At 53.1% G+C, this 24,722-nt stretch overlaps 1 protein-coding gene and 1 long non-coding RNA gene across 2 annotated transcripts in view; one reads left to right on the top strand and one right to left on the bottom strand.

The window, feature by feature from the left end:
- Positions 1-24,722, top strand: part of LOC123371059 — a 136,145-nt gene that overhangs the window by 13,817 nt on the left and 97,606 nt on the right. The window lies entirely within an intron of this gene.
- On the bottom strand, positions 1,986-24,610 carry LOC123371054 (C-type lectin domain family 4 member F-like). Its single transcript, XM_045018196.1, has 8 exons — positions 24,371-24,610; positions 18,166-18,319; positions 13,218-13,334; positions 5,832-5,939; positions 5,310-5,492; positions 4,384-4,535; positions 3,185-3,303; positions 1,986-2,558 (listed from the first exon to the last, which is right to left on the bottom strand). The coding sequence occupies exons 2-8, from the start codon at positions 18,266-18,268 to the stop codon at positions 2,396-2,398; spliced, it is 945 nt and encodes a 314-aa protein (XP_044874131.1). The 5' UTR covers positions 18,269-18,319; positions 24,371-24,610; the 3' UTR covers positions 1,986-2,395.

Here is a 24,722-nt window from a genome sequence, read left to right as displayed (position 1 = left end):
CTATAGACTGGCGAGCCAGCCAGGAGTCTCGAAGGAGTGCGTGACAGGAATTTTCAGGGATTCCAGGCATCCTTAGACCCCTGAGAATCTCACCTGAGGCATAACTAAAGAGTTAAAGTTACAGAGAGTTAGAAAGCAAGATTGCATGTCTTGCTAACTCACTCTTAAGAATACAGGAACCTGATTTCCTGTGGCTGCGGTTTGGCAGCAGTCCCAGTATTTCCTGTTCTGTATTGTGGTTTGATTTAAAGTTTTAACTTAGAGGTTTTGAATTTAATCTTGCAAGATAAAGTAATGATATTATTTTAAAAAGTAATTTTATACAGTAATAGTGTTATTATTTAAAAAGTGATATTATTTAAAATGATACGTGCATTTAAGGGGCTTTGTTGGAGGTCGGAGTTGTAACGAATGGTACCAATAAGAACAAGCAGTAGCATCGGGCCCGATGACCCACACTAAGTGGTGGCGGGGGAGCTGATAAATCTATGCATTAATTGCTGCCAGGAAGCTGCAGTAACTCAGAACTTGCACATTTCTTCAGTCCCCATAGCTCTCTCAGGCTGCACCTCTGATCCGTCGGCCTCAGTGTTCCCCGGCTGTTCGGCAGGTCCTGGCAGAGGGAAAAGACCTCTCGATCAGCTACGAGCCATCGAGGGAAGAGAGGGGAACGTGCCCCCACCCCTCTATCATTTCCTTGGGACTTATTGAACTAGGTAGAAAACCCGTTTGGGGTATTAGTTCCTGTTGTTTCTGTGAAGGGACGCCTTCAGCTACAGAGTAAAGCAACAGAGGGTTCATTCTAGTTTATTACATAAGCCAGTGAAGTGTTAGAATTCAAATGAGTTCTGTGTTACATGTTAAGGTAAGTGAAGTCAGGGCAAGAGTAGAGTCTGTTGAAGTTGCCCACAGTATGGCTCTAGAAAACTTTGCTAGAAAATACATTCAGGAACATGGAGGAGGTTTAGAACAGCTGAGCTGATATCTGAGCATTGTAACCCATGGGGTTTTGTGAGTGAAGTATTTGATGTAGAAACGAAGCGGAAAAAAAAGAGAGGCTAAACTGGTGAAGGGAATAGCTGTTGAATGTCTGCTCATAGCTTATAGTTTGCTGGGAAAGAAATTAAATAAAAAAATGAGAGTTACTCAGAAAAGCGCAGCAAACTTTGGATGCCAGCTTAAAATCACTGGATGGTTATAAATCAGACTGTGGTCAGTTGTTAAAAAGAATCAGAGAGTTGAAAAAGTTAATAGATGTGTTAGAGGAGTATAAGAATTGGTTCCCATCTCTACTGACATGGTGGAACTGACAGAGACAGAAAAATCTGCAGAGCCAATTACCAGAAGTAGGGTGAGAGAATTAGCTCAGGCTGACACAGTACCTTTAAAAGCGGAGCAGGAGATTAAGTCTAAGAAGCCACAGAGAGAGTCAAAAGAGGAAGTTGGCAATGCAGAAGCTACTAGCAGTCAGAAGACAGAAAAAGGAAGTCCCAAGGTGGCACCACAGGAGGCGGAGTTGAGTGTCATCACAGAGGAGGCGACAAGTGATGTAAAGGATGAGCTGAGCAGAGCAAAGGGGGAGGAAATATCCTCTCCTCTGTTCGTGTCTGCCCCGCATGGTAAAGACGGAGCCTTTAGAGACTGTCATTGCTCAAGATTGGATGGCTTTTGGAATCCATGCTGTAGCTCAACCACAAGCTCCGGGATGGGATCTGAGTTACATGGGATGGGATCTGAGTTACTACAGAGAATTCTTTCCTGGGTGCTGGCTGGTGAGTCTTGCCCACATGCTCAGGGTTTAGCTGGTCGCCATATTTGGGGTCGGGAAGGAATTTTCCTCCAGGGCAGATTGGCAGAGGCCCTGGAGGTTTTTCGCCTTCCTCTGCAGCATGGGGCATGGGTCACTTGCTGGAGGATTCTCTGCAGCTTGAGGTCTTCAAACCACAATCTGAAGACTTCAAAAACTCAGACATAGGTTAGGGGTTTGTTATAGAAGTGGATGGGTAAGATTCTGTGGCCTGCTTTGTGCAGGAGGTCAGACTAGATGATCATAATGGTCCCTTCTGACCTTAAAGTCTATGAGGAGCTGGCCAGAATCTCATGGGGAAATGCCGTTCTTGCTCCTTGCTGGCAGCTCCCTGGGCGGTAGGTGGAAGTGAGCTGGGAGCTCACCACACCCTCCCGGAGGCTGGTGGAGAAAGTCCTTTGCCACGTGCGCCCTAGAAGACACTAGGAGGAATTCAGGCTGGTCAATCCAGGATTCCTCCTGGGGGCTCCCGCTGCAATGCACATCCCATGCGGCCCCTCCAGTGTAAAGGGCTCCTCACCAGCAGGTGGCTGGGAAATATTCTAGCTTGAAAATTAAAGTGCTTTTTGACGTGCTGAGACCTGCATATCACAGCCCAGCCGGTCCATGGGCCTGCTTACAAATCCACCTGAAAGGCTGAGTGCACTTGGCATCATTCCACAAATTCCGCTTTCTTGGCTCAGTGTGAACACAGTCTTCTCCACCATCTTTCTTCGGATCGTAATTGTCTGGCTCATTCTGCGCCCAGAACCTACAGATCAGAGTGTTAATGTCTCAGGGCAGAACCACAGCCAATCCCAGAGCTCAGTTCTGCTCTGTGGACTCTGCTGTTGACAGGGGTAGCGGGGGTCAGTCATTAACTTCTCCCTGGCCCTGCTTATGGGTCCCACCCACAGCCCCCTGAGGTCACTGCACCGACTGCAGCTGGCTCCGGCCATGCCCCCGGCCCCACAGCCTCCCCGTGCCCAGCCTGACCGAGGGGAGAGTGCAGCGCAATCCCAAGGAGAGCGGGAACCTGCCGCTCACTCCAGACTCCCCTGGCTGCACTGAGTCGACTTGGGGCCAGACCCTCAGCTGGTGTAAATCCCTGTGGTTCATTCAAGTCAATGCCGAGTTACCCCAGGGGAGGCTCTGGCCCTGGGTCTCAGTGGGCACTGAACACACACTCCGTGTTGAGGCTCCTGCTCTAAGCAAAGGGGCATTAGCAGAAATTCCTGAGAGGATTCACTGCTGTCGTGGCAGCGCCCGGGGGCCTCCCTCAGGATCGGTCCCACTGTGCAGGGTGCTGCATAGACACCAGGGGACGCACAGACCCTGCCCGAAAGAGCTTGTGACCAAACGTGTAAGAAATAATCACGTCTCTCAAGCTTTACTCACCCCCTGCTTGCGTCTGCTCTGTATTCTGTGCCATCCACCCAGCGCCAGCTGTCTTCTGTCTCCCGGTCGGTGAGTCCAATCCAGTGATCTTGTCCCTGGGTCTTGCTGGAGAGAAACTCCTGCACAACACAGTTTGCAGCATGTGCAGGTCACCCAAGAGAGGCTGCAGGATGCAGCCGCAGCTGCCTGGGCTGAACAGATTTTGGGGGAGAGGAAAGGGCGTCTGGTGGTGTGAGCAGGGCACTGGGCAGCGGGAGACGCGGTGTCCTGCCCCCAACGCTGACAGTGACTAGCTGGGAGACCCTGAGGGAGCCCTGGAGCAGCTCTGTGTGTGTGTCTGCATCTGTATCTGCCTGGGGCTAACAGCAGGGACCTGTCTCAGAACACTCCCCCCACGGCCCCTCAGAGCTGGGCTGCGGCAGGTACTGACGGGCACCTCAGAGTTCACACCAGCCCCCTGCCCTCGCAGGAGGCAAAGCTCGGAGCAGAGAACTGGGTGCAAAGTCTGGCCCTGCCGGAGGGTGGGATTTTCCTCCTCAGAAAATGCCGCAGAGGCCTGGGGTGAGGGCTGCAGTGGGGCCGCAGCGGGGAGTAAGAGCTCCCCAAGGCCTGAGGCCTCACAGGGAGCGTGCGCTTCTCCAGTCCCAGGGCCATAGTGTAGGAGCCAGGTCGGGAGGGTTCCCCTGCTGCCTGGTGCTTCTGCTGCGAAGTGGGGTCGGAGCACTGGGGCTTCTCCCACCCCACCCGCCTGCCCGGTACTTCTGCCGGGGCTACGGGCTTCCGCCGTCCCATGGTGGATTTCTGTTGGGGGTGGGGCCCAGGCCCTGTCAGCCCATTGGACAATCCACCACTGCCTGAGCCCTCGGACTGGGGAGAGGGATCAAAGTGGGTCGTCACTGGGAAAGGTCATTGGGTTTGCTGGAAATGTTACGTTGGAAGTAGGGAAAATCAGAAATGAGCCTGACCCCAAATCCTCCTCCTCCAGCACCCCAGATCCTGGCTCTCTTCCTCTGCCCATCTCTGCTTTTAAACTGATGGGTGAATCCCTTGGGTCAGGTTTCAAAGCTTGGCATCCTCTCCAATAGTTTGCCACAAGCATGTCACAGATTTGCAACCTCAGCTGCCACCTTCCACCTCCTTCTGGTGTGAAACAAGGCACTGACCCATTATCCAAGCCCCTAGGAGGTTCCTGCACTCACCTGTTCCGCCTGGGAGGAGACAGAGGTCAGGTGCGAGTCCTGAGACACACAGAACCGCTCGGCCTCGTCCCACGACTTCCTTTCTTGTGAAAAGTAATAGAGGTTCCCACCGTAAAACCTCCAGCCCCTGGAGAGCTTTGTCAGCACGTCACCTAGGAGCAGAGACTGAGGTGAGAAACCCGGGCTAAAGTCACAGGGACACACGCAGGGAGCTCAGGGTTTCTAGTGCTGCATTTTCCCTGCACTTCAGCTGCCCCCAGCCCAGGGAGCTTCTGAATCCTGATTCTCCAGCATCACAATAAGGAACTTGTGTGGCCACATGATGGATCCCAAAGAGCGCTGCGGAAAGCAGACACCACGGGGTCACTCCCCCAGCACTGAAATGCAGCTGCATCTGGGCTGGAGCATGGGCGCTGGTCCCAGTGCAGAGCAGCATGGCTGTAATGGGAAAGGGGAGACTCACTGTGCAGCTGAGTGGCAGGGGGAATTCAGGAGGGGGAATGTAGCTGCCCAAGGTGGAAGATCTCCTGGTTCTGCATCAAATATTTTCAGTGATCATGAGAAGTTGAAGTCTCGGGTCATTTGCAAATCAGTGTCCCCCCCCAACACTCCGGGATAGTTCTGAAAGTAACGCCCCATACGCTGAAATGCCAGGGTCACTTTTTGCCTGTGACCTGACGGGTTTGGAGCGTCTAAGAAGAGCTGACAGCTGGGTGCTCCCATTAGGCTAACGAGGCCTAGGGTGTAATTTAACTCCACACCGATCACCACGGTGTGGGCCCAGGTGCAGCCACCGGTGATTTTTAATGAAAGAGAACTTGGTGCTGGAGAAAGGCGCTGCGTTGTCAGCCTGGGAGCCTGAAATCCTCCGTTCATCCTCAGCAGCAGCAGAAATGGCACCAGCCAGCACTGCAGCTAGTACTTACTGTAGCGACCTTGCACTGCTCCTCGCGCTGCACTGACGTTATCCAGCCGGATCTGGATTTCTCCATACGCTGCACTGACGTTGTCCAGACGGATCTGGATTTCTCCAAACGCTGCACTGACATTACCCAGCTGGGCTTTCAGCATCCGGACTCCTGCCTGCGCTTCATCCAATAGCTGCAGACCTAGAAGAAAGTCACAGCGACGTCAGTGGAGATGCAGAACACTTGATTATCAGCACGTGCAGTAGAGCAGCACCTGCCGCCCCCTGTGTGCCAGGCGCTGTACGGACAGGAGGAGACAGTCCCTGCTCTCAACAGCTCACAGTCAAAATCGACTCTAGGTGGGAGAAATAAAGGATGATTTTCCTGCTGGGGAACAGAGTCTGGCAGGGAAGTATCTGGAGGGGAGCAGGAGGAAGCCAGGCACCCAACATCCCTGTAGGCAGGAGAGTGCTCAGCTTCCAGGTCGGGGAGGGGAACTGACCCCACCCTGATGCCTAAGACCCTCGTCCTGCGACTTACTGTCCGATCTCTTTGCTGACGCGTCCGAGGTGTTGTCAGGCTGCAGAGAGACTTGGAGCTTCTGCACCGCTTCTTCAACCGCTTGCAGCTTGCTCTGTGCCCGGAGATCTAGAAATCACACGTCTGCAGGTCAGCGACCGAACCGAATTGCGGCTGGAGACCAGCCGCGCCCAGAGAAGGAACATGCGCCGAGCGCGAGGCTGTTCTCTATGACGTCTTTTATTTTAATCTTGGACAGCTTCCCTCCCGAGGAGGGACACTGGCACAGCCAAGGCCCCGTTCGGGGCTCTCTCCTGGTGTATGTTACACCATCTTAACGTAGGGCGTCAGCTCCATGGAGCAGGGAGCTACAAACTCCAGCAGAGCCGATTGAGAGTAAATCTCAGGAACAGACGCCTTGGGAGATTGTGGAAGCTCTTTCACGGGAGGTTTTCAAAAGGCGGCTGGAGCCGTCTGTCTGGGATTGGTCAGACACAACAAATCCTGCATCTTGGCAGGGGTTAGACTAGATGCCCCTGGGGTCCCTTCTCACCCGATGGTTCTGGGATTCTATGGCCTCATTTTCCTGTGTGTTTGTGCAGCACCTAGCGCTATGGAAAGAAGGACCAGGGTGCAGCTTCTGGGCACTGTGGCCATCCAAGTGCTTATTAACAATCCTGACAGCTCCACTCCTGGTGTGTCTCAGGGGCCTGTCTGCTAACTGGAGGCCCGGACCCTTAGAAGTGTTCAGGCCCCAAACTCCCAGTGATTTCTATGGAAACCAGGAGCCCAAATGCTTCTGAGGATCCGGGCTTGCAGACTAATGGCCAGCTGCTCAGATGGTGTCAATCTGACTTCAGAGGAGCTACTTCGATTTACACCTGCAGAGCATCTGTCCCTAAAAATCAGCCTTCACTCCCCTTAGTGCTGCAGGGTCAACACAGCGATGCCCCAGGGAGCCAGTTTCTCTTCCAGCTTGTGCACCATCAACAGACCTGTGATCTAAGTGCTGCCTGCGGAATCTTTCCCACAATCCATCGTACGTCTCTGGCTCCTTTCACGGTAGGATCTGAGCAGCTCACAACCTTTCATATATTATTTAATGTCACACAACACCCCTGTGAAGTAGGGAAGTCTCCTCCCCCCACTTTAGAGGTGGAAAACTGAGGCAGAGACAGGTCTCATAGACTTTACAGCTAGAAGGGCCCATCATGATCATAATCTGACCTCCTGCAGGCCACAGAACCTCGCCCACCCATTCCTGTAATAGTCCCATAACCTTTGGCTGAGTTACTGAACTCCTCAAACCATGATCTAAAGACTTCAAGTTACAGAGAATCCACCATTTACACTAGTTCAAACCTGCAAGTGATCTGTGCCCCAGGCTGCAGAGGACGACAAAAAACCTCAGAGTCTCTGCCAATCTGATTTGGGGGAAAATTCCTTCCCGACCCCATTGAAAGGTGGATAAGGACCCAGTTAAATGGGAGACTACAACTGATCATGCTCAAAGGTGAACTGTCAGGCTGGAGGGAGGTTACTCGTGGAGTTCCTCGGGGATCACTCTTGGGACAAATCTTATTTAACGTTTTCATTAAAGACCTTGGCACAAAAAGAGGAGTGTGCTAATGAAATTAAGAGATGACACAGAGTTGAGAGGTATTGCCAGCATGGAGGAGGACTGGAATTTCATACGAGTAGAGCTGGACAACCTTGACACCTGGAGTAGTAGAAATGGGATGAAATTTAATTGTGCAAAGTGCAAGGTCATGCACATAGCGATTAACAGCAATATTAATCCCCCTCTTCTCCAAGATGACTCATAATTTCCCATGTGGCATGGTATCAAATGCCCTGAAATCCAGATAGATGAGAACGACTGTAATTCCTTTCTCTAAAATATCAGTTATCTTCTCAAAGAAAGAGAAGGTTTGTTTGGCATGATCTACTTTTTGTAAAACCATGTTGAATTTTATCTCATTTACCATTAACCTCTATGCCCCTAACTACTTTCTCCTCCCAAATTTGTTCGAAGACCTAGCATACAATTAAGGTCAAACTAAAAGGTCTGTAGTTTCCCAGATCACTTTTTTCCTGTTTCTAAAAAATCAGAACTCCATTAGCAATTCTCCAGTTATAGGGTCTGACCTCTGAGTTTATGGATTCACTAAAAAATTCTTGCTGGTGGGCTTGCAACTTCACGTGCCAGTTCCTTTAATATTCTTGAATGGAGATTATCCAGGCCCCCCAGTTTGGTCCTATTAAGCTGTTTGAGTTTGACTTCCACCTCAGGTGTGGTTATTTCTACTTCCTTATCCTCGTTCCCATTAGCCAGCCAGCCACTACTCATAAACTCCTCATTCCATTTATTAGAAATGGAGGCAAAGTATTTGTTTAGGCATTTGCCCATGCCTAGATTATCTCCAATCTCCAACACACCCTCCGTGTCGGGCAGTCCCTTTGTGTTTATATGGCTATAGAACCATTTACTGTTGGTTTTAGTTCCCTTTGCAAGGTCCAGCTCTGCTTGGCTCTTGGCAGTTCTCACTTTTCCCTGCACTTTCTGATCTCCAAGACGTGGCTTTCCTTGCTGATCCATCCCATCCTCCATTCCTTGTAGGATTTCTGCTTTCTCTTAATCACCTGTGTGAGATGCTTGTTCATCCAGCCTGGTCCACAACCCTTCCCTAGGAAGTTTTTCCCCTTGCTTGGGATGCAGGTGTCAGAGAACTTCTGTAACTTGGACTGAAAGTAATTCCAAGCCTCCCCCACTTTCAGATCCTTGAGTCCTTCCGCCCAGCCCATTATATTTTAAAGTTTCTCCTTTTGAAATGAAGGCCCCTAGTTGCAGACCTAGTTTTGTTTATCCTTCCATTTAGTTGAAACTGAATTAGCTTGTGATCACACGAACCAAGGTTGTCCCCTACAGCCAGTTCTTCTCTGGAGATCCTTCCTACTCACCAACACTCAGTCTAAAATGTCATCACCTTTTTCTTGGTTTGGTGACTATTTGGTAAAGAAATCTGTCAGCTCTCACAGCCAGGAAAGTGTGGACCACACCCAGGGCCAGTGCAACCACTAGGCGAACTAGGCAGCTGCCTAGGGCGCCTAGCAGTTGAGGGCGCCTAAAAGCCTCCTCAGGCGAGGAGGTGGAGCAGAGGTGAGCTGGGGCAGAGGGGCGTGGGGAGGGCTGCCCGCAGTAACGGGGAGGGGGGCGCACAGGGGAACCGCTCCCCGCCCCAGCTCATCTCCACTCTGCCTTCTCTGCTGAGCACACAGCCCAGCTCTACGTCTCCTCCCCTCCCAGGCTTGCGGCACCGATTGGAGGGGAATTAGAGTGGGGGAATCGGCGCCGCAAGCCTGGGAGGGGAGGACACTTAGAGCGGGGCCTGTGTGCTCAGTGGAGGAGGCGGAGCGGAGGTGAGCTGGAGCGGGCTCCCCAGGAGGAGTTTGCTACTGCGGAGAGGGGCTCCCCGGGCGGGGTTAGCTGCCACAGAATGGGGGGGGCCTCCCCGGGCGGGGTTAGCTGTCGTAGATGGGGGGCTCCCCGGGTGGGGTTAGCTGCGGGGGGGTAGCTGCAGCGGGAGGGGCTCCCCGGGCGGGCGGGGTGGCGGGCTGAGTTAGCTGCCGTGGTGGGCAGGTTTAGCTGCCGTGAGGGGGGGTCCTCTGGTGGAAGGGACAGGTGGGCGTGGTTAACTGCAGTGGGGGGGGCTCCTCTGGTGGGAGGGGTGGGTGGACGTGGGGGGGCGCGGCAGTGGGCGGGGTTAGCTGGGTGTGGGGATGGCGCAAAGTGGAAGTTTCACCTAGGGCATGAAACTTTCTTGCACCGGCCCTGGCCATACCATGATGATTAGCACTCGTCCTCCGGTCTGTATCCGGGAAATTAAAGTCGCCCATAATCACACAGCACCCAGGAGTATATATTTAATTGAAGGTATTTCAGAGGTCTCTATCCATATCCACATAGGATCCTGGGGTCTGTAGCAGGCCCCAAGCACTATCTCAGGGGAGCCTCTGGTAGCTTTCTTCCCCAAAGTGATTTTGACACAAACACACTCTGTATTAGCCGTTCCAGCACTTCTAATCTCTTTACAGTCAGTCTATCTCCTCATCAATATACAACACTACTGCACCACCTTCACCTTCATTTCTGTCTTTCCTGAACAGCCCATACTCTCCATTGTCTGTACTCCAGTCCTGGCTACTATTCCATCATGTTTCTTGTTATCCCTGTAACATCTGGTTTCACTTCCTGCACCAGTAGATCTAGTTCCTCCATTTTGTCCCCCAGGCTTCTTGCACTGGTGCATAGACACCTTAGTTGTTTCCGCTCGTCATTGACAAGGCTCCTCACACGATTAGGCACAGTCATGCTACTGCCAGTATCACCTACTACTTGGTTGTTAGCATCATTGGTTTGGGAACTGTCTTTCCTCTTGATGTCCATTCTCCTTCCCTCTGCTGTTCCTTTCTCCTTTGCTGTGTCTGCTCTTACTTGATTTTCTCCTGCTCAATATTAGAACCAAAAGTGGAGATTACATGAGCATCTCTCAACTGTCTCTCCTGAATTCCAAGCTTAAACCTCTTTTAGCTAGTTGTGCCACCCTCCATCCCAGAATCTATTTCCTGCCCTACTCAGGGGGAGTCCATCCCATGAGAACAGTCCTTTGTCCGTGAATGCCTCCCAGTGGTCGAACACCCCAGAGACCTCCTCAGAGCTCTACTGCCTGAGCCGTGCATTGATCATCATCATCTTGTCTCACTTCTGTTCTCCTCCTCTAGGGACAGGTAGAATCCCATTGAAGACCACCTGAGCCTCCATTTCTTTAAGTGTCATCCCCAGCCTGGCATCATCTCCCTTGATCCATTTCAGCAAGAATCTAGCAGTATCGTTTGTTCCCATGTGAAGGACAATCAGGGGATTCCTTCCTGCTCCCATTAGGATCCTCTTCAGCCTCAGATCCACATCCCATAACTTAGCTCCCGGCAGACAGCTCACCCTTCTGTTCCCTGGATCAGCTCTGGTGCCTGGCCTATCCATTATTCTTAGTAAGGAGTCACCATCACGTAGACCTGCTTCTTCCTGGTGTTGGTGCCATTCTCCAGCCTTCCTCCTGTTCCTTCTGAATGCAAGTCCTCTTGTCTTTTGTTCTCCCTTGCGATCTACTGCAAGTCACCCTCTGTCCTCCCGGGGCTCCGAACTCTGGGTATGTACATTGACTCTTCCCCTCTTCTTGTAGGACTAGCTGCTCTTCTCTTCTCCCTGCCCTCCCACCTCCTGCTACTCCCTGCTGCAGCCTTCTTCACTTTCCAACTCAGCAAACCTGTTCCTGAGCTCTACTTCTCCTTCTCTAGCTGGTCTTTTCCTCTGCCCGGTTCTCATCATCACGTTTCCACTGGCCACTTTACTCACCCAGCAGTCTCCCCGCCGCGTTCTCCAGTCCAGCTTGGATCTGCCAGTCCTGAGTTTTCCCTTCAGCCTCCTCTCACCTTTCCTCCATCATCTGCTCGAATCCCCTTCAAAACTCAACCAGAGTTTCCACCTGCATCTCCTAACCTCGGCTCTTCTCTTCCATCAGCTCTCTCAGGCGGAGCTTCATACGAACAAGCTCTTTTCAGGTACCTGCACCAGGAACATGTACATCCCGCAGCTTCCACATCCGGTCATCTTCACTGTGTCTTCCATTGCTTGGGTCACTACCACTGCTGTCTCTGTGTCTGTCACACCCTTCCTCCCTAAGCGCCTGCCAAGGAGAAAGAAAACCCCACACCACACAAAAACAGAACGTCACCGCCCCCCCCCAAACTCTCCTTACAATCCCGCACGCGAACTCCCCTGTTCCCAGTTGTTTGCTGGCTTCTTTCCCACGGCTTGGCTGCCTTTGTAGGCCCCCTAACCAGGGAAGCCCCTCGCCTGATCTGATGTGATCACAGGCTCTGCATCGCTCAGCGCACGGCCCGTACCAGCCTCTGCAAACTGAACACCGCAAACCAGCAAACGCTCCAGAACCCACTCGCCAGAGGCGACGCATATGGGGTGTGTGCAGGGTGAAGCGCCCCCCAGATTTCTGCTTGGCATGCCGGGGGGTGGAGGAGGAAGAGGGGCTGTGTCCTTCTCCCGCTGACGCTGACCCCCGGCACGCTCGGCCCCGTCCCCGACAGCCGGGCCCGGGCAGGGAGTGGAGGGGGCAGGACCAGCCACTTCTCAGGTCGGCCGCTCAGGGTCTCTGCTCCGTGCAGTGCAGCGGCTGCCTGAGAGCCTGGTGGGGAGGTGGCCGGGGCTGCCCCATCAAGGCCAGGCTACCAGGGACAGGGGTCGAGCAAGCTGGAGTCCCCTGACCCCCCGGCACGTTTCCGGCTCACTCAGCCCCTGTCCCCAGCAGCAGGGCTCTGGTGGGGGCGTCCCCGCCCTGCACCCCCAGCCAGGCTCTCAGGCAGCTGCTGCCCTGCACAGAGCAGTGACCTGGATCGGCCAGCTACGGCCGCATGAGATGCGGCTCCCTCCTGCTCCTCGCCCGGGCCCGGCTGCCAGGGAGACTGGCCGAATGTGCTGGGGGGAGGTGCAGCGGGAGAAGGACAGAGCCCCCCGCAGGTAACTCTGGCAGGGCAGGGAGTGCATGGTGGCCCTGGGCTGGGCAGGGGGTCGCTGGGCAGAGGAGACATGTGGGGCGGTCACGTGTCCTCCCCTTTAGATTGTGGCCCCCCAGCACGGGGAGGCACCAGTCGTCTTTGCCACTCACTGCCCCTAAGGAACAGGGGCTTGTCTCCCCTCTCCTCCAAGAGCTCTCCACTCCAGCTCCCTGTTTTCAGCTGTTTGCTGGCTCCAGGGCAGGGACTCTTTGGCAGAGCAGGGAATTAAACCCAGCAGTCTGAGCCCCCAGACAAGCGCCCGAACCACTGGGCCGTCTGGTCTCTCCGCAGGGCATTTCAGTGGTGCCATGAGGACGCCTGGGGCTGAGGCTCGTGCTGGTGATATGTGGTCAGGAAAGGACCCAGCGTGACCCTCAGAGTGCAGGTTGAGCATGTGGGGCTGCCACATGTGATCTGAAGTCCCTGAGGTGATGCTCAGGCAGGATGAAGTTCACCCAGACCATCCCTGACAGGTGGTTGTCTAACCTGTCCTTAAAAACCTCCCGTGATGGGGGTTCCACAGCCTCCCCAGGTGACCTGTGCCAGTGCTGGGCCATCGTTAGACTTAGAAAGTTTGTGCTAGTATCAAAGCAGCAGGGCAAGATCTTACAGCTCCATTCGAACTCCCTGGAGCAGGAGATTTATTTGGAGGGACAGACTGGAAACACAGTCGATATTCTGCTGGAATGTGGGGGTGCCCCCCAACCCCCCCAGTCGAGCCAACTGGCCTGTATGGAAGTTGGCAAACGTTGGGCTTGGAGCTGCAGATGAACTTACATAGAAGCGTCACAGCAAGGAGGGACGTGGCCAGGGCCAGACCCAGGAGGAGAAGGACAGCAGTGACGATGCCCACTGCCCTGTGCCGCCAAGGGACCGATGTCTTTGGTGGGTTTCCTTGAAGGAGAAGAAGAAACATATCCATGGAAAGTTACAGCTCAACTGCCACTGACTGAGGAAACTCCACCCCCAAATCCAATACCTGCTCAGCCTCCTAGTCCCTGACTGTGGTTAACAGCAACAGCGGAATGAGGCCAAATAAGGTCAGAACCGACCTGAACTCGAATGAGAAAAGCGACCCTCCCTAAACCATGAGAGACTCTAGTGCCAGGCAGGCGTCCTGTGAGAGAGATCTGGGAGCAGGGTGTTCCCCCTGCGTAAGCATTTCTTGAGAGGGAAGTTTAGGGGTTGTGCAGTCCAGGCCCAAAGGAGTATTTTTAAGTGAGAAAAGGAACCTGAAACAACTTATGAAATATTAATACAACGAGGCAGAGAAATGAGGGGAAATGATTCTGTGCAGGAGAAAAGTGGGGCTTACAGCAGCAGTGTGCCCAGAAGGGCCTTTCTACAGCATCCCTGTCTAATAACCCATCGCCAGGATGCTGGGCTCCCCCCTGCAAGGCAGCCAAGGGGCGAATCACAGGGCAAAGCCAGAAGACTGTGTGTCCCCTGCACATTAAAGGGAGAAGACTAGAGCTGCTTTCTGTCTGTGTAGACAGAAGTAAGTGTGCTCGGTGTGCTCTGGATTTGGTCTCCCCAAGGTGAACGTCAGCTGCTTGGAGACACAAGACGGTCGGATTCTCCTCTCCCTGAAAGTCTCAGCCTGCCGCACCTCCTCCCTGTCTGATCTGGGCCTCAGCCATTAGCTCGCGCCGCTCCCCCATGGGGTGTGGTTCCTGGAACCAGCAGACAACACTCAGATGCCCAGATAATCCCCTTACATTGCAGAAGTAGCTTCTCTCACGCTAACCAAAGGGTGAAGCTGCCTCTCACTAATGTACTGAGTTTGCAGTTCTCAGCCTTTCCTGAAACAGATTCTGGGAGGAGCTTCTCTGTCACTGAGCACACACTACATATTTCCTTATGTTTTCATAGAATCACAGAATATCAGGGTTGGAAGGGACCTCAGGAGGTATCCAGTCCAACCCCCTGCTCAAAGCAGGACCAATTCCCAGCTAAATCATCCCAGCCAGGGCTTTGTCAAGCCTGACCTTAAAAACCTCTAAGGAAGGCGATTCCACCACCTCCCTAGGGAACCCATTCCAGTGCTTCACCACCCTCCTAGTGAAATAGTGTTTCCTAATATCCAACCTAGACCTCCCCCACTGCAACTTGAGACCATTGCTCCTTGTTCTGTCATCTGCCACCACTGAGAACAGTCTAGGTCCATCTGTGATGAAGTGGAAGTGCAAAAAACGGCTGCCCCAAAAGCAGAACTATGCAGCCTCAAAAAAGAAATGCCCAGCCCTGGTGCAGGCCCTTGGAAAGCTGCAGCTGTATCATTTTGGGCAGCACTTTACTGTGTATACTGACCACTCTCCTCCGACGTGGCGGCGTCAAATGCAAGGGGTTGAGGCCAAGCTGCTGGGAACAGACACACCTGTTCAGAGGGTGGCCACAGTCAAGCTGGGGGCTCTTAACCAAGAGAGCCCAAATTGCAGCCCTCCAAACTGGAGCGCTGGAAAAAGACCCAATCCCAGTTTAAACCCCAGGGTTATTGGGGTGGCAAAAGGGCCCGGGCTGCATGAACCTTCCCACATGCAGCCTGCAAGCGCCATCAAGCACAACAAACCCACGGGAGAGCGTGAGACTGGACTGTCCTGGTGTAACTCACCCCAAGGAATGGGAGAGATGCTGGGGCACCCATGGAAACGTTGCTGGGTTCAAACTTCCCCAGGTCACTGGCTAAAGTGACCTTGCTCAGTTCGGTCTCGAAGAGGGGAGAGATGTGACAAAATGGGGCTGTTCGTAATGTTTCCTCTGAATACTGTGTGGGTGCCTCAGTTTCTAACCGGACACTCTGTCGCCTAGCAACTAAACCTCTGTTTTACTGGCTGGCTAAGAGTCACGTCTAACTGAAAAGTGGGGGTGTGTGCAGGACCCTCTGGCTTCCACAGAACCCTGTGGGAGACTAGGCCCGGCACCCCTCTTCCTGCGATTCACCATGACTCTCAGCCAGCCAGTAAAGCAGAAGGTTTATTTAGACGACAGCACAGTCCAAAACAGGTCTTGCCGGTACAGACAATAGGAACCCCTGTAATTAGGTCCATCTGTGGGCCCCAGGGAGGCCACAGCCCCGTTGGGAAGCCCAAGCCCCGTCGGGGCTCCCCTCCATTTCCTAGCCAGCTCCCAAACTGAATCTCCCCCCAGCCTCTCACTCAGCCTCCCCCCGGCTCCTCCCCCAGCCTCTGTCCTTTTTCCAGTGTCCCAGGCAGAGGTGTCACCTGGCCTCCAACCCCCCTCCTGGGTTCTCAGGTTACATGCTCAGGTATCTCCCTTCCCCAGTGCAGCCGTCCCAGCACAACTCCCCTGCAACCTTCCCAGGTCAATACTCCCCTCTCAGCATTCACATCACACAGCTGGAACATTCCCACTTCCTCACACCTGCCTGGGCAGACTCGCTGTGGGAAGCGCACAAAGGGGCATATGCTACATGCTCCCAGAAGAGACCCAGGAGGTGAAGCCGTGTGAGCTTCTTGCCCTGCAGACAGTCTGCTCCATGGGAGAGGAGGCTCCCCAAAGTCCTGACTGGCTTTGTGGGGAGCAGTTCCAGAGCATCGCCCGGGGACTCCGTAACACCATCCTCTTTGGAACCCCCTTTCAGGGAGTTGAAGGCTGCTATCAAATCCCGCCTCACTCTTCTCTTCTGCAGACTAAACAATCCCAGTTCCCTCAGCCTCTCCTCATAAGTCATGTGCTCCAGCCCCCTAGTCATTTTTGTTACCCTCCGCTGGACTCTTTGCAATTTTTCCACATCCTTCTTGTAGTGTGGGGTCTAAAACTGGACACAGTATTCCAGATGAGGCCTCACCAATGTCGAATAGAGGGGAATGATCACGTCCCTCGATCTGCTGGCAATGCCCCTACTTATACAGCCCAAAATGCCATTAGCCTTCTTGGAAACAAGGGCACACTGCTGACTCATATCCAGTTTTTCCTTTGTCGCTGCAAAGAGCCTAGCTGAGCTCGGTGCATAGCTGCAGCTGCCTACTGAACCTCACATCCTCACCCGCACCCTCCACTTCCGTCAGCCCCGTCTCCCTGCCTGTCTCCTGACCCTTCCCGGCGTCTTTCATGTGTTCGAATCCAGAACAGCTGCCACATGGCATCTGGATTGCACTGAAACCAAAGGGGATAAACAACCCCCGGAGCAGGCCCTTGTCCAGGTGACACCTGCCCAACAAACATAAGAATGTAAGAACGGCCAGTCTGGGTCAGACCAAAGGTCCATCTAGCCCAGCGTCCTGTCTGCAGACAGTGACCGGTGGCAGGTGCCCCAGAGGGAATGAACAGAACAGGGAATCCATCCCCAGTTGCCCATTCCCAGCTTCTGGCAAAGAGGCTAGGGACACCATCCCTGCCCATCCTGGCTAATAGCCAATGATGGACCTGTCCTCCATGAACTTATCTAGGAACTCTGTTATGGTCCTGGCCTTCACAATATCCCCTGACAAGGAGTTCCACAGGTTAACTGTGAAGAAATACTTCCTTTTGTTTGTTTTGTTTGTTTGTTTTAAACCTTCACTTGGTGACCCCTAGTTCTTGTGTTATGCGAAGGAGTAAATAACATTTCCTTATTTACTTTCTCCACACCAGTCATGATTTTATAGATCTCAGTCACATCTCCCCTTAGTCGTCTCTTTTCCAAGCTGAAAAGTCCCAGTTTTATTAATCTCTCCTCATATGGCAGCTGTTCCATTCCCCTAATCCCTTTTCTGAACCTTTTCCAATTCCAATATATCTTTTTTGAGATGGGGCAACCACATCTGCACGCAGTATTCAAGACGTGGGTGTACCATGGATTTAGATAGAGGCAATATGATATTTTCTGTCCGTTTCTAAATGATCCCGAACATTCTGTTCACTTTTTTGAAGCCGCTGCACATTGAGTGGCTGTTTTCAGAGAACTGTCCATAGTGACTCCAATATCCCTCTCTTGAGTGGAAACAGCTAATTCAGACCCCATCATGTTATAAGTATAGTTGGGATTATGTTTTCCAATGTGCGTTACTTTGCATTAATCAACACTGAATTTCATTTGCCATTTTGTTGCCCAGTCACCCAGCCAAAGCCCTGAGAGGGGCCCCTTGTGCTGGGAGCTTTAGAAAAACAGCCTGGTCCTTATCTCAGAACTTCGAGCTCCATTTGCTCCTTGTCCTTGGAGGAACAGGCTCCCTCCCCATCCCCGAGCCCTGGGGAAAACCCTTCTCTGCTAACACAGCTACATCTCCCTGCCCCTGCTCACGGTTAGACGCGTGTGCTCGGGCAGGGAAGGGGCAGAGGGTAAGGAAAGGAGGTGTCACTGTGAAATGGGGGGATGAGAGGGAGCTGGTCCCCAGAGATGGGGGCTGTGAGGATTCGACCCTGGTGATCTCCTCCTGGGAGAGGCTGATGGTGGCAGTGAGCTGGGGAGGGGGAGCCTGGCTGGCTTTTATGGCCAGCCCATGGCACTGCGCTGCCCGGCAGGAGGCTGGGATGCTGGGCAGGGACTCCCATCTCTCCCTCTGTGCCCTTCTCCCGCTGGGGACTGGCAGGGGAGAGAACGCACTGGGAAGCACTGACCCAGCACCCTCGCCCACTGCCCGTGGTGCTCTGGCCAGCACAAGGCTGAGCTCTGGGTTCGTGGTCAGTGGAGCAAGCGATCGCTGCCCAGGACGCTCTGCAGAGACCACAAAGCCAAGGAGAGGCCAGCGGGAGTCCACGGTCCGGTGCAGCCTCTTGTGCTTACCTTTGGGCTGGGGAGCAGCTTCCGTCATCGGCATGTTCTCATAGATATTGTCCCTCGCCATTGTCCTGCCTTCGCGCTGAGCCGAGCCCCTGATCACTGGCATGTGGGTCCTTTCAGCAGCCTGCTGGGTTAGAGCCTCCCTCTGACAGCAGCCCTGGCACAGAAATAGAAATGGGAAGTGATGCCTGGTGGTTGGATGAGGGAAGGAAGGGTAGTGGGAGGTCTGGAGAAAAGAGGTGGTTGGATGGGGGAGGGCATGGAGGGGAGAGACGGGTGGATGAGGGAAGGAGGCATGAGGGAAGCGGATGACAGCGCTCTGTCGGCAGTGCCTGGCCAGAGGTGCTGCATCTAGGGGGCTGCCGCACCCCCTGGCTGGAGGCAGTTTCCATCACATGCAGGGTTACAGTTCGGTTCAGTGGCTCTCAGCACCCCACTATTCACATTGTTCCAGCCCCCTGGGCCCAGCCTTTCATGGCCCCCTCTTGCGGGTGGGGCTCTGGCGAGAGCGTAAAGGCATCATCCCCATGTGCGGCGCGTGCGATTGGCTGTCGGAGGTCGTGCAGCGGAGGGGCTGGGCCTGGGGCAGCCTGGGCCCTCTCTCCTCCTGGGATACCCCCAGCTCCGCCCCAGCCATGGCATCCTGCTCTGTGTCCTGGGCCCACTTGTGTTGTGGGGCCTCCAGAATCATCCCGCTGAAGCACGGTGAGGGGCAGGCTGGGGGCAGTGTGGGGCCAGGCCTGTGTCCTGCTCCTTGCCTCCGGACCACGTCCCCTCCCCCCTGACCGTGGCGCCCTGGGCAGTCACCCACATCGCCCGTCCCGAAGGCCGGACCTATCCTATGGGCATCCATGACTGCCCAAATCTGTATCTTTTTCCTATGTGTGACCATCCACGGGTGGGAGTTCTGCTGTCCAAAGAGACAGACCCTGCTCACTGCTCCGGCGGTAACATGGGATGAGAGGGGGCACGTGTGGAATCAAAGGTTAGCGTGTTACACAAGCACTCCTGGTGAGTACGAGCAGCACTGGTACAAGCAGCCAAGTGGGCACACGCCCAGCGATACACAAACGTTGGTGGCTGAACGCCGACATGACTTTGTAGCGTAGACACGGCCTCGGTCGCCATCTCTGGGGCTGTACAGGAGGTTTCCAGGAAGGACAAGCAGCCTTGCTGGCTTTTTCCTCTCCACTGATCACTCCCAGTTTGTCGAGTTTTGCTGGGAAACTTCCCCAGCCAGGCTGAGTTCAGTCTCCAGCTCCCTAGGTGAGACCAGTCCCCACATGGTCAGCTCTGCTCTGGCTGCTAGTCCAGGGCTGCTGCCTGCTGGGGGGGTGTCTGGACGCTGGACTAGGAGACGACAGTTTGGATGTTAGTGTAGTTGTGTAACCTGCACCTTGAGCCCTGCACCCCTTTTTGGGGAGGGGAAATCCTGGGATCGACGCAGCCTGACTCCTGCCTGAGGAGGATCCCGGCCAGCAGAGACCAGCCCCTCTGCAGTGACCGAGGGGTCCAGAGTCAGCTCTGACCCTGAGGATCATTCATGGAGTTTGTGAGGGCACCAGGGAATTTGTTTTGGGGACACCCTACTCCCTGAACTGTGTCCTCAAGCCAGGGAGTGATGGTTTGGGGATTTTATAACCTGCTGTTTATTAAACCTGTGGAAGGACTTACCACCTCCTCCCACTTGTGAGTCCTTTGGGTTGTACTGAACCCAGCCAGCCACACGGCTAAACCACTGCAGAGACGATCTTGTGGTCATAGGTCATCAAAAGCCCCAACAAAGTACGGTACCGACGGGACAGTGATCTTACATTTCATACATCAGGTCCCGTGACTGGGGAAAGTCACGGGTATTAGCAGTGTTTTACCCTGTTATGGTATGTTTGTCTCCTGTTTAATACAATTACTGTGTTGAATGCATTGTATGTGTTTGTGTTATTTCTTGGGAGTCTCCCAACGATCTGGCAAGTAAGTGGGAGTTCCCCTGTGGTAAGAATTTTCCACCCAAGCTGCCCTGGTGACCCTGCCAGGAAGGAGCGAGGGGGGGTGGAGGCACCGCCAAATAAATTCCTAGGGGAAAATAAAGAAGATTCACCCTGCTGAGGGGGTGGCGGGATCCAGAAGAACCCAGACCTGTCCATCAACTCCTGTAAGCCAACTGGCATTAAAGAAGGTGACAAGGTGGAGCGGGGGCGCTACATGGGAATTGCTGCTGGCCGAACGGAGCTTTGGACTGGTGTTTGCTGAGGAGATTCTGAGGTGCTGGGTGGGGACGGAGAGGCCGCCATTCTCCTCAGGCCCCGGAGAGTCCAGATGGGGGACACATACATTTGGAGCCCCCCCCCCCCAGAGACTGGGACCTGATCAGTGTGAGGTCAGAGGGGAATGCTCGGAAGGTGTGGCCCAAACTCCACACGTGAGTGTTGTGTTGTTACCTTGCACTGAAATACATGCAACAGCAACAGCACCGGGAGTCTCTGTAAGGAACCCCACAGATGTACTGCCGAACCGCGCTGCTGACGGGACTGAAAAGTGTCCCGCATACTGTCTGCGAGGGGCTGTGTGTGTGTTAAACGTTCGCTCACTAAGAAATTGTCTGGGACTCTCTGAGCTGACTGGCAGCTGTCGTTAACCCCTACGGGCAGGGGCTGGTACCGTAGCTCTGAGCTTCAATTCTGTGCAAAACTTTTCTTTTTTGAAGTCCTGAAAAGACAGAGCTCAGGCCTGCGCTTCAGTAGGGAGTTGTGCTGAGGGGCAGGGAAAGGGGGTGTCACAGTTACACATAATTCTTCCTCCACCTCCCCCAGCCTATTGCCCTGCTGCAGCATCACCACTGGTCCAGCACGGCCTGACTCCTGACAGCGGCTTCCCCCTCACCTACCAGGTGAGTGGTGTCAGGGGCGGGCTGCCCCTTTTAGGGGATTTGGGCTCAGCCCCATCAGTGTGCAGTTAGCCCCCACCCCAGTGATGGTTTGGGACGCTGGCTGGATCAGACATCACGTGATGGTAGCCTGGGGTAGGGGGAGGGCTGCTTGTAAAATGGAGCCTGCTGTATCACAGAGGGGAGACAAGAGGCTGAGAAAGACTTAGGGGGCTGGTGGGTGAGGCCCAGAGTCTTGAAAGGGGCTGGTAGCGCTCCCTCACTCAGAGAGAGCTGGTGCCTGGTGCCCTGATAGACGGGGAAAGGGCAGAAAGAGTCCTGTGGAGGATCCAGAGGGGATCCTGGGAGCACCTTCCCCCACACCAGCCAGAGGGAAAGGCCTGGCTGGAGCTACCTGAGTGAGGGCCTGGAGCCAACCCTTAAGGCCTGGTCATCACTGCAGAAGAGGGACGTTAACTCAGAGAATCATATGTAAGCAGAGTCAGGATGAGCTCTACCCTGACATCTGGTGGTGAATTATGGGGAGTGTGGAAAGGAATTGCAGGTATTTGCACTGGCACGCCCACCCCACCTAATTTAGCCCACGGCAGCCTGGGATGGTTATTTTGACAGCTCTGGGACCCCCAATTTCTTTGATTATTGGGGCAGGAGGAATAAAGTGTTGTCACCCAGATTATGTGAATGAGGAACTATGAGACTGCGTTAGGACAGAGATGTCTCACTATCCATTAAGTAGCACTTGCTAGACAAGGGACATGGGTGCCAAAACCTAGTGAAGGGAGAGAGGTTGGGGACTGGTGTGTGTACCTGATAGTATGGGCCCCTTTTGAGCACCTGGGACACCAATTGCACTTCCCCCTCTCTCCACTGTTAAAGAGCAGAGCTAATTTTGAATCCTTTAGGAGTCCATCTAGAGGCTGCTGACCTGAATTCACATTGGGCTAATGGTGCACCAGCGCTAGGGCTCCCCTACTACAAGCTGAAATCACTAAGTGCTGAAATCACTAAAAGAGCTAAGCTTACTGAGCTGAGATCACTGAGTGCTGTGTTAACTAGTGGGGGAGCCTGAAGATCTATCGCTAAGTGGCTGGCAGAGCGAAGCAGTTTGCAGCATGTTGCAGCAGCCCACGGAGCAGCGAACGGAGCGGTTTGCGGGGGGCGGCTGGAGCGGCTCACGGGTCGGCTGGAGGAGCGGCACAGCTGGTGGAGTGGAGCTGGTCGTGGGGAAGGCTGCAGCAGAACTCCACGGAGAGGCGGAGCAGTTGGCCCTGGCCCACGTAAGGTGCCCCCTTAACACCCTGTGTGTGTGGGGCCCCCCCATTTCCACCCAGACGGGGGGGGTAAAACTCTGCAGATAAACTTTTGAACTCTGGGGTGGCACTGACCAGAGACAGAGACTTTCGGGTTGTTGGACTTTGGGGTGATTGGACTTAAGACCCTAAGGGGGAAAGGATATTGCCAAACGTACTTGGAGGTGGGTTTTTGTTGCTTATGGCTTGTGTTATAATCCTGTTTGTGGTGTTTCTCCAACGTGATGCCACATTGTTTCCCTCCTTTATTAAAAGGATTTTGTGACACTCAGACTCTGTGCTTGCGAGTGGGGAAGTATTGCCTCCTAGAGGCACCCGGGGTGGTGGTATGTAATTGTCCCAGGTCACTGGGTAGGGGCTTGAGCCGGTTTTGCATTGTGTTATTGAAACGGAACCCCTGCATACTGAACCAAGCCCTTGTTGCTGCCAACTCAGAGGGGCAGAAGGGTTACCTGTATTTAATTCATTATCACAATGTATAATTGACTAGTAGAGACCCCAAATCAGGGATGCGTTGTGCCTGACACACCAAGTGAGCATGACAGATGGCAGAACAGATGGGGAATGGAAGGGCCACGGCAGTGAAGACAGGATTAATGGCTACAGAGGTAGCTTTTGCACCACTCGATCCTTTCTGATGGTGCCATGTCACCTGAAAGATTAGCAGTAAAATAGAGAGAGAGAATAAACCCCACTCTTGTGACTGCAGCACAGAGCACTTGAGAAAGCCATGAGCTGTTTGCAAACACCCCGTGCATAGAACGGGAAGTGAGATTTGTCAGATAAATTGTCTTGTGTGAAATATACTTTTGCCAAGAGTCACAACATTTTTGTCCTGTTACTGACACAAATGTGGTGTTTGTTGCTGGGCCCAATGAAGCTGGGGGAGAGTTTACCGGATTCTCTACTGACTACAGGTGGTCAACATCTTTTGATCAACACTTTTTTTTCCCAATGAAAACAGGCTTTTCTGTCAACACAGAGTTCCGCAGGGATAGTTTGATTTTTTGACCAAATCAATTTGGGTTTTCGTCGAAAAAAATCTGAAAACAAAACCAAACCACAAATATTCAGTTGCCATCAACTAACAATAAACCATGATTTGAGGACTTTAATGGCTCAGACACAGGTTTGATACAGGAGTGGGTGGGTGAGATTCTGTGGCCTGTGTTGTGCAGGAGGTCAGACTAGATGATCATAATGGTCCCTTCTGACCTTAAAGTCTATGATTCTATGATTTCAGTTTTTAGGGGTTTTGTCACAAAAAAATGAGGAAAAATGTAGAGAAAGACCTTTGTCTTCAGGAACATTTTTAATAGGAACGAAAAAAACGTTTCGCTTCACTACTGAGTAATGCAGTGTTAGCAGATTTGCCAGCTAAATTCTGATTGCAGAACTGGTATTGCTGGTCATGGAGACACATTGACAAAGAATTCAGCTGATTCTCAGATTCCCAAGCGCAGTTTGTAGCACTGCCAGTTAGAAAAGGAATCAGCTTTTAACTTGCAAAAGGGAACAGCTCGTATTGTGAGTGTGTTGCACGAGTTTCTAGAGGTCACCAGTCAAGACTCAGAGCCCCATTGTGCGGGGTGCTGTACGAACAGAACAATGGTCCTTTCCCAAACTAGCTGACAATGTAAGTCTAGGACAGGAAGCAACAAACACATGGATAAAACTAATACCACAAAGTCACAGGGAGACAGTTATGAGCAATGGCATAAGCACCAGCAGCAGGACACCAACTGCCCAACCACTCTAAAGAGAGAACGAAGATGAAACCACAGTGAGTACCTTCCCATTTGTAGTTAGCTGCTTTTACTGCACAGCCCGACTACAAACTCTCTCAGTAGCTGAGATACCGTCAAGATTTTAAGGAGCACACGGAGGAATACCCTGTGTCCGGGAAGGGTTATGGAGGTGCCCAGTGGAAATGGAAAATGTAGCTAGATAGATGCAGATGAGAAATACAGCACCAAGGTTTAAACAAGGGCAACTGCCCATTAGAACATCTTACCTAGAGAGGTGGTGGATTCTCCAGCACTTGGAGCCTTAAATCCAGAGTGGATGGCTCCTTCTAACAGATCTGCTGTAGCTGAACCAGACGTCCTGGGCTGGCTGGAGGAATCGCGTGGGGAAGATCTCTGGCCTGCGCTGTGCAGGAAGTCAGACTGGACGATCAGAACAGTCCTTTCTGGCCTTAAAAATCTCTGAAACCTGGGTAGAAAACAACAGGCCGAGGTTCTTTTGTGGAAAATGAAATTAGTCCATTTGGGGAATAATAATCCAAGCCACAGTCCATGGGCTGCAGGAACCCGCTAGGCAGTGAATCCAAAGAGCCCAGGAAGGTAGCAAGTTAGACATGAGTT

The sequence above is a fragment of the Mauremys mutica genome, chromosome 5 (assembly GCF_020497125.1).
Source record: "Mauremys mutica isolate MM-2020 ecotype Southern chromosome 5, ASM2049712v1, whole genome shotgun sequence".
Lineage (NCBI taxonomy): Eukaryota > Metazoa > Chordata > Testudines > Geoemydidae > Mauremys > Mauremys mutica.
This window is presented reverse-complemented; position numbering and strand designations above follow the sequence as displayed.

Coding starts and splice junctions, on each gene's coding strand:
- LOC123371054 (XM_045018196.1), bottom strand. CDS start 18,268: ATGCCAGTGATCAGGGGCTCGGCTCAGCGCGAAGGCAGGACAATGGCG. Junction 5,493..5,831: donor GTCAGCAAAGAGATCGGACA/GTAAGTCGCAGG, acceptor ACTTTCTTCTAG/GTCTGCAGCTATTGGATGAA. Junction 4,536..5,309: donor AGCAGTGCAAGGTCGCTACA/GTAAGTACTAGC, acceptor CTCTGCTCCTAG/GTGACGTGCTGACAAAGCTC.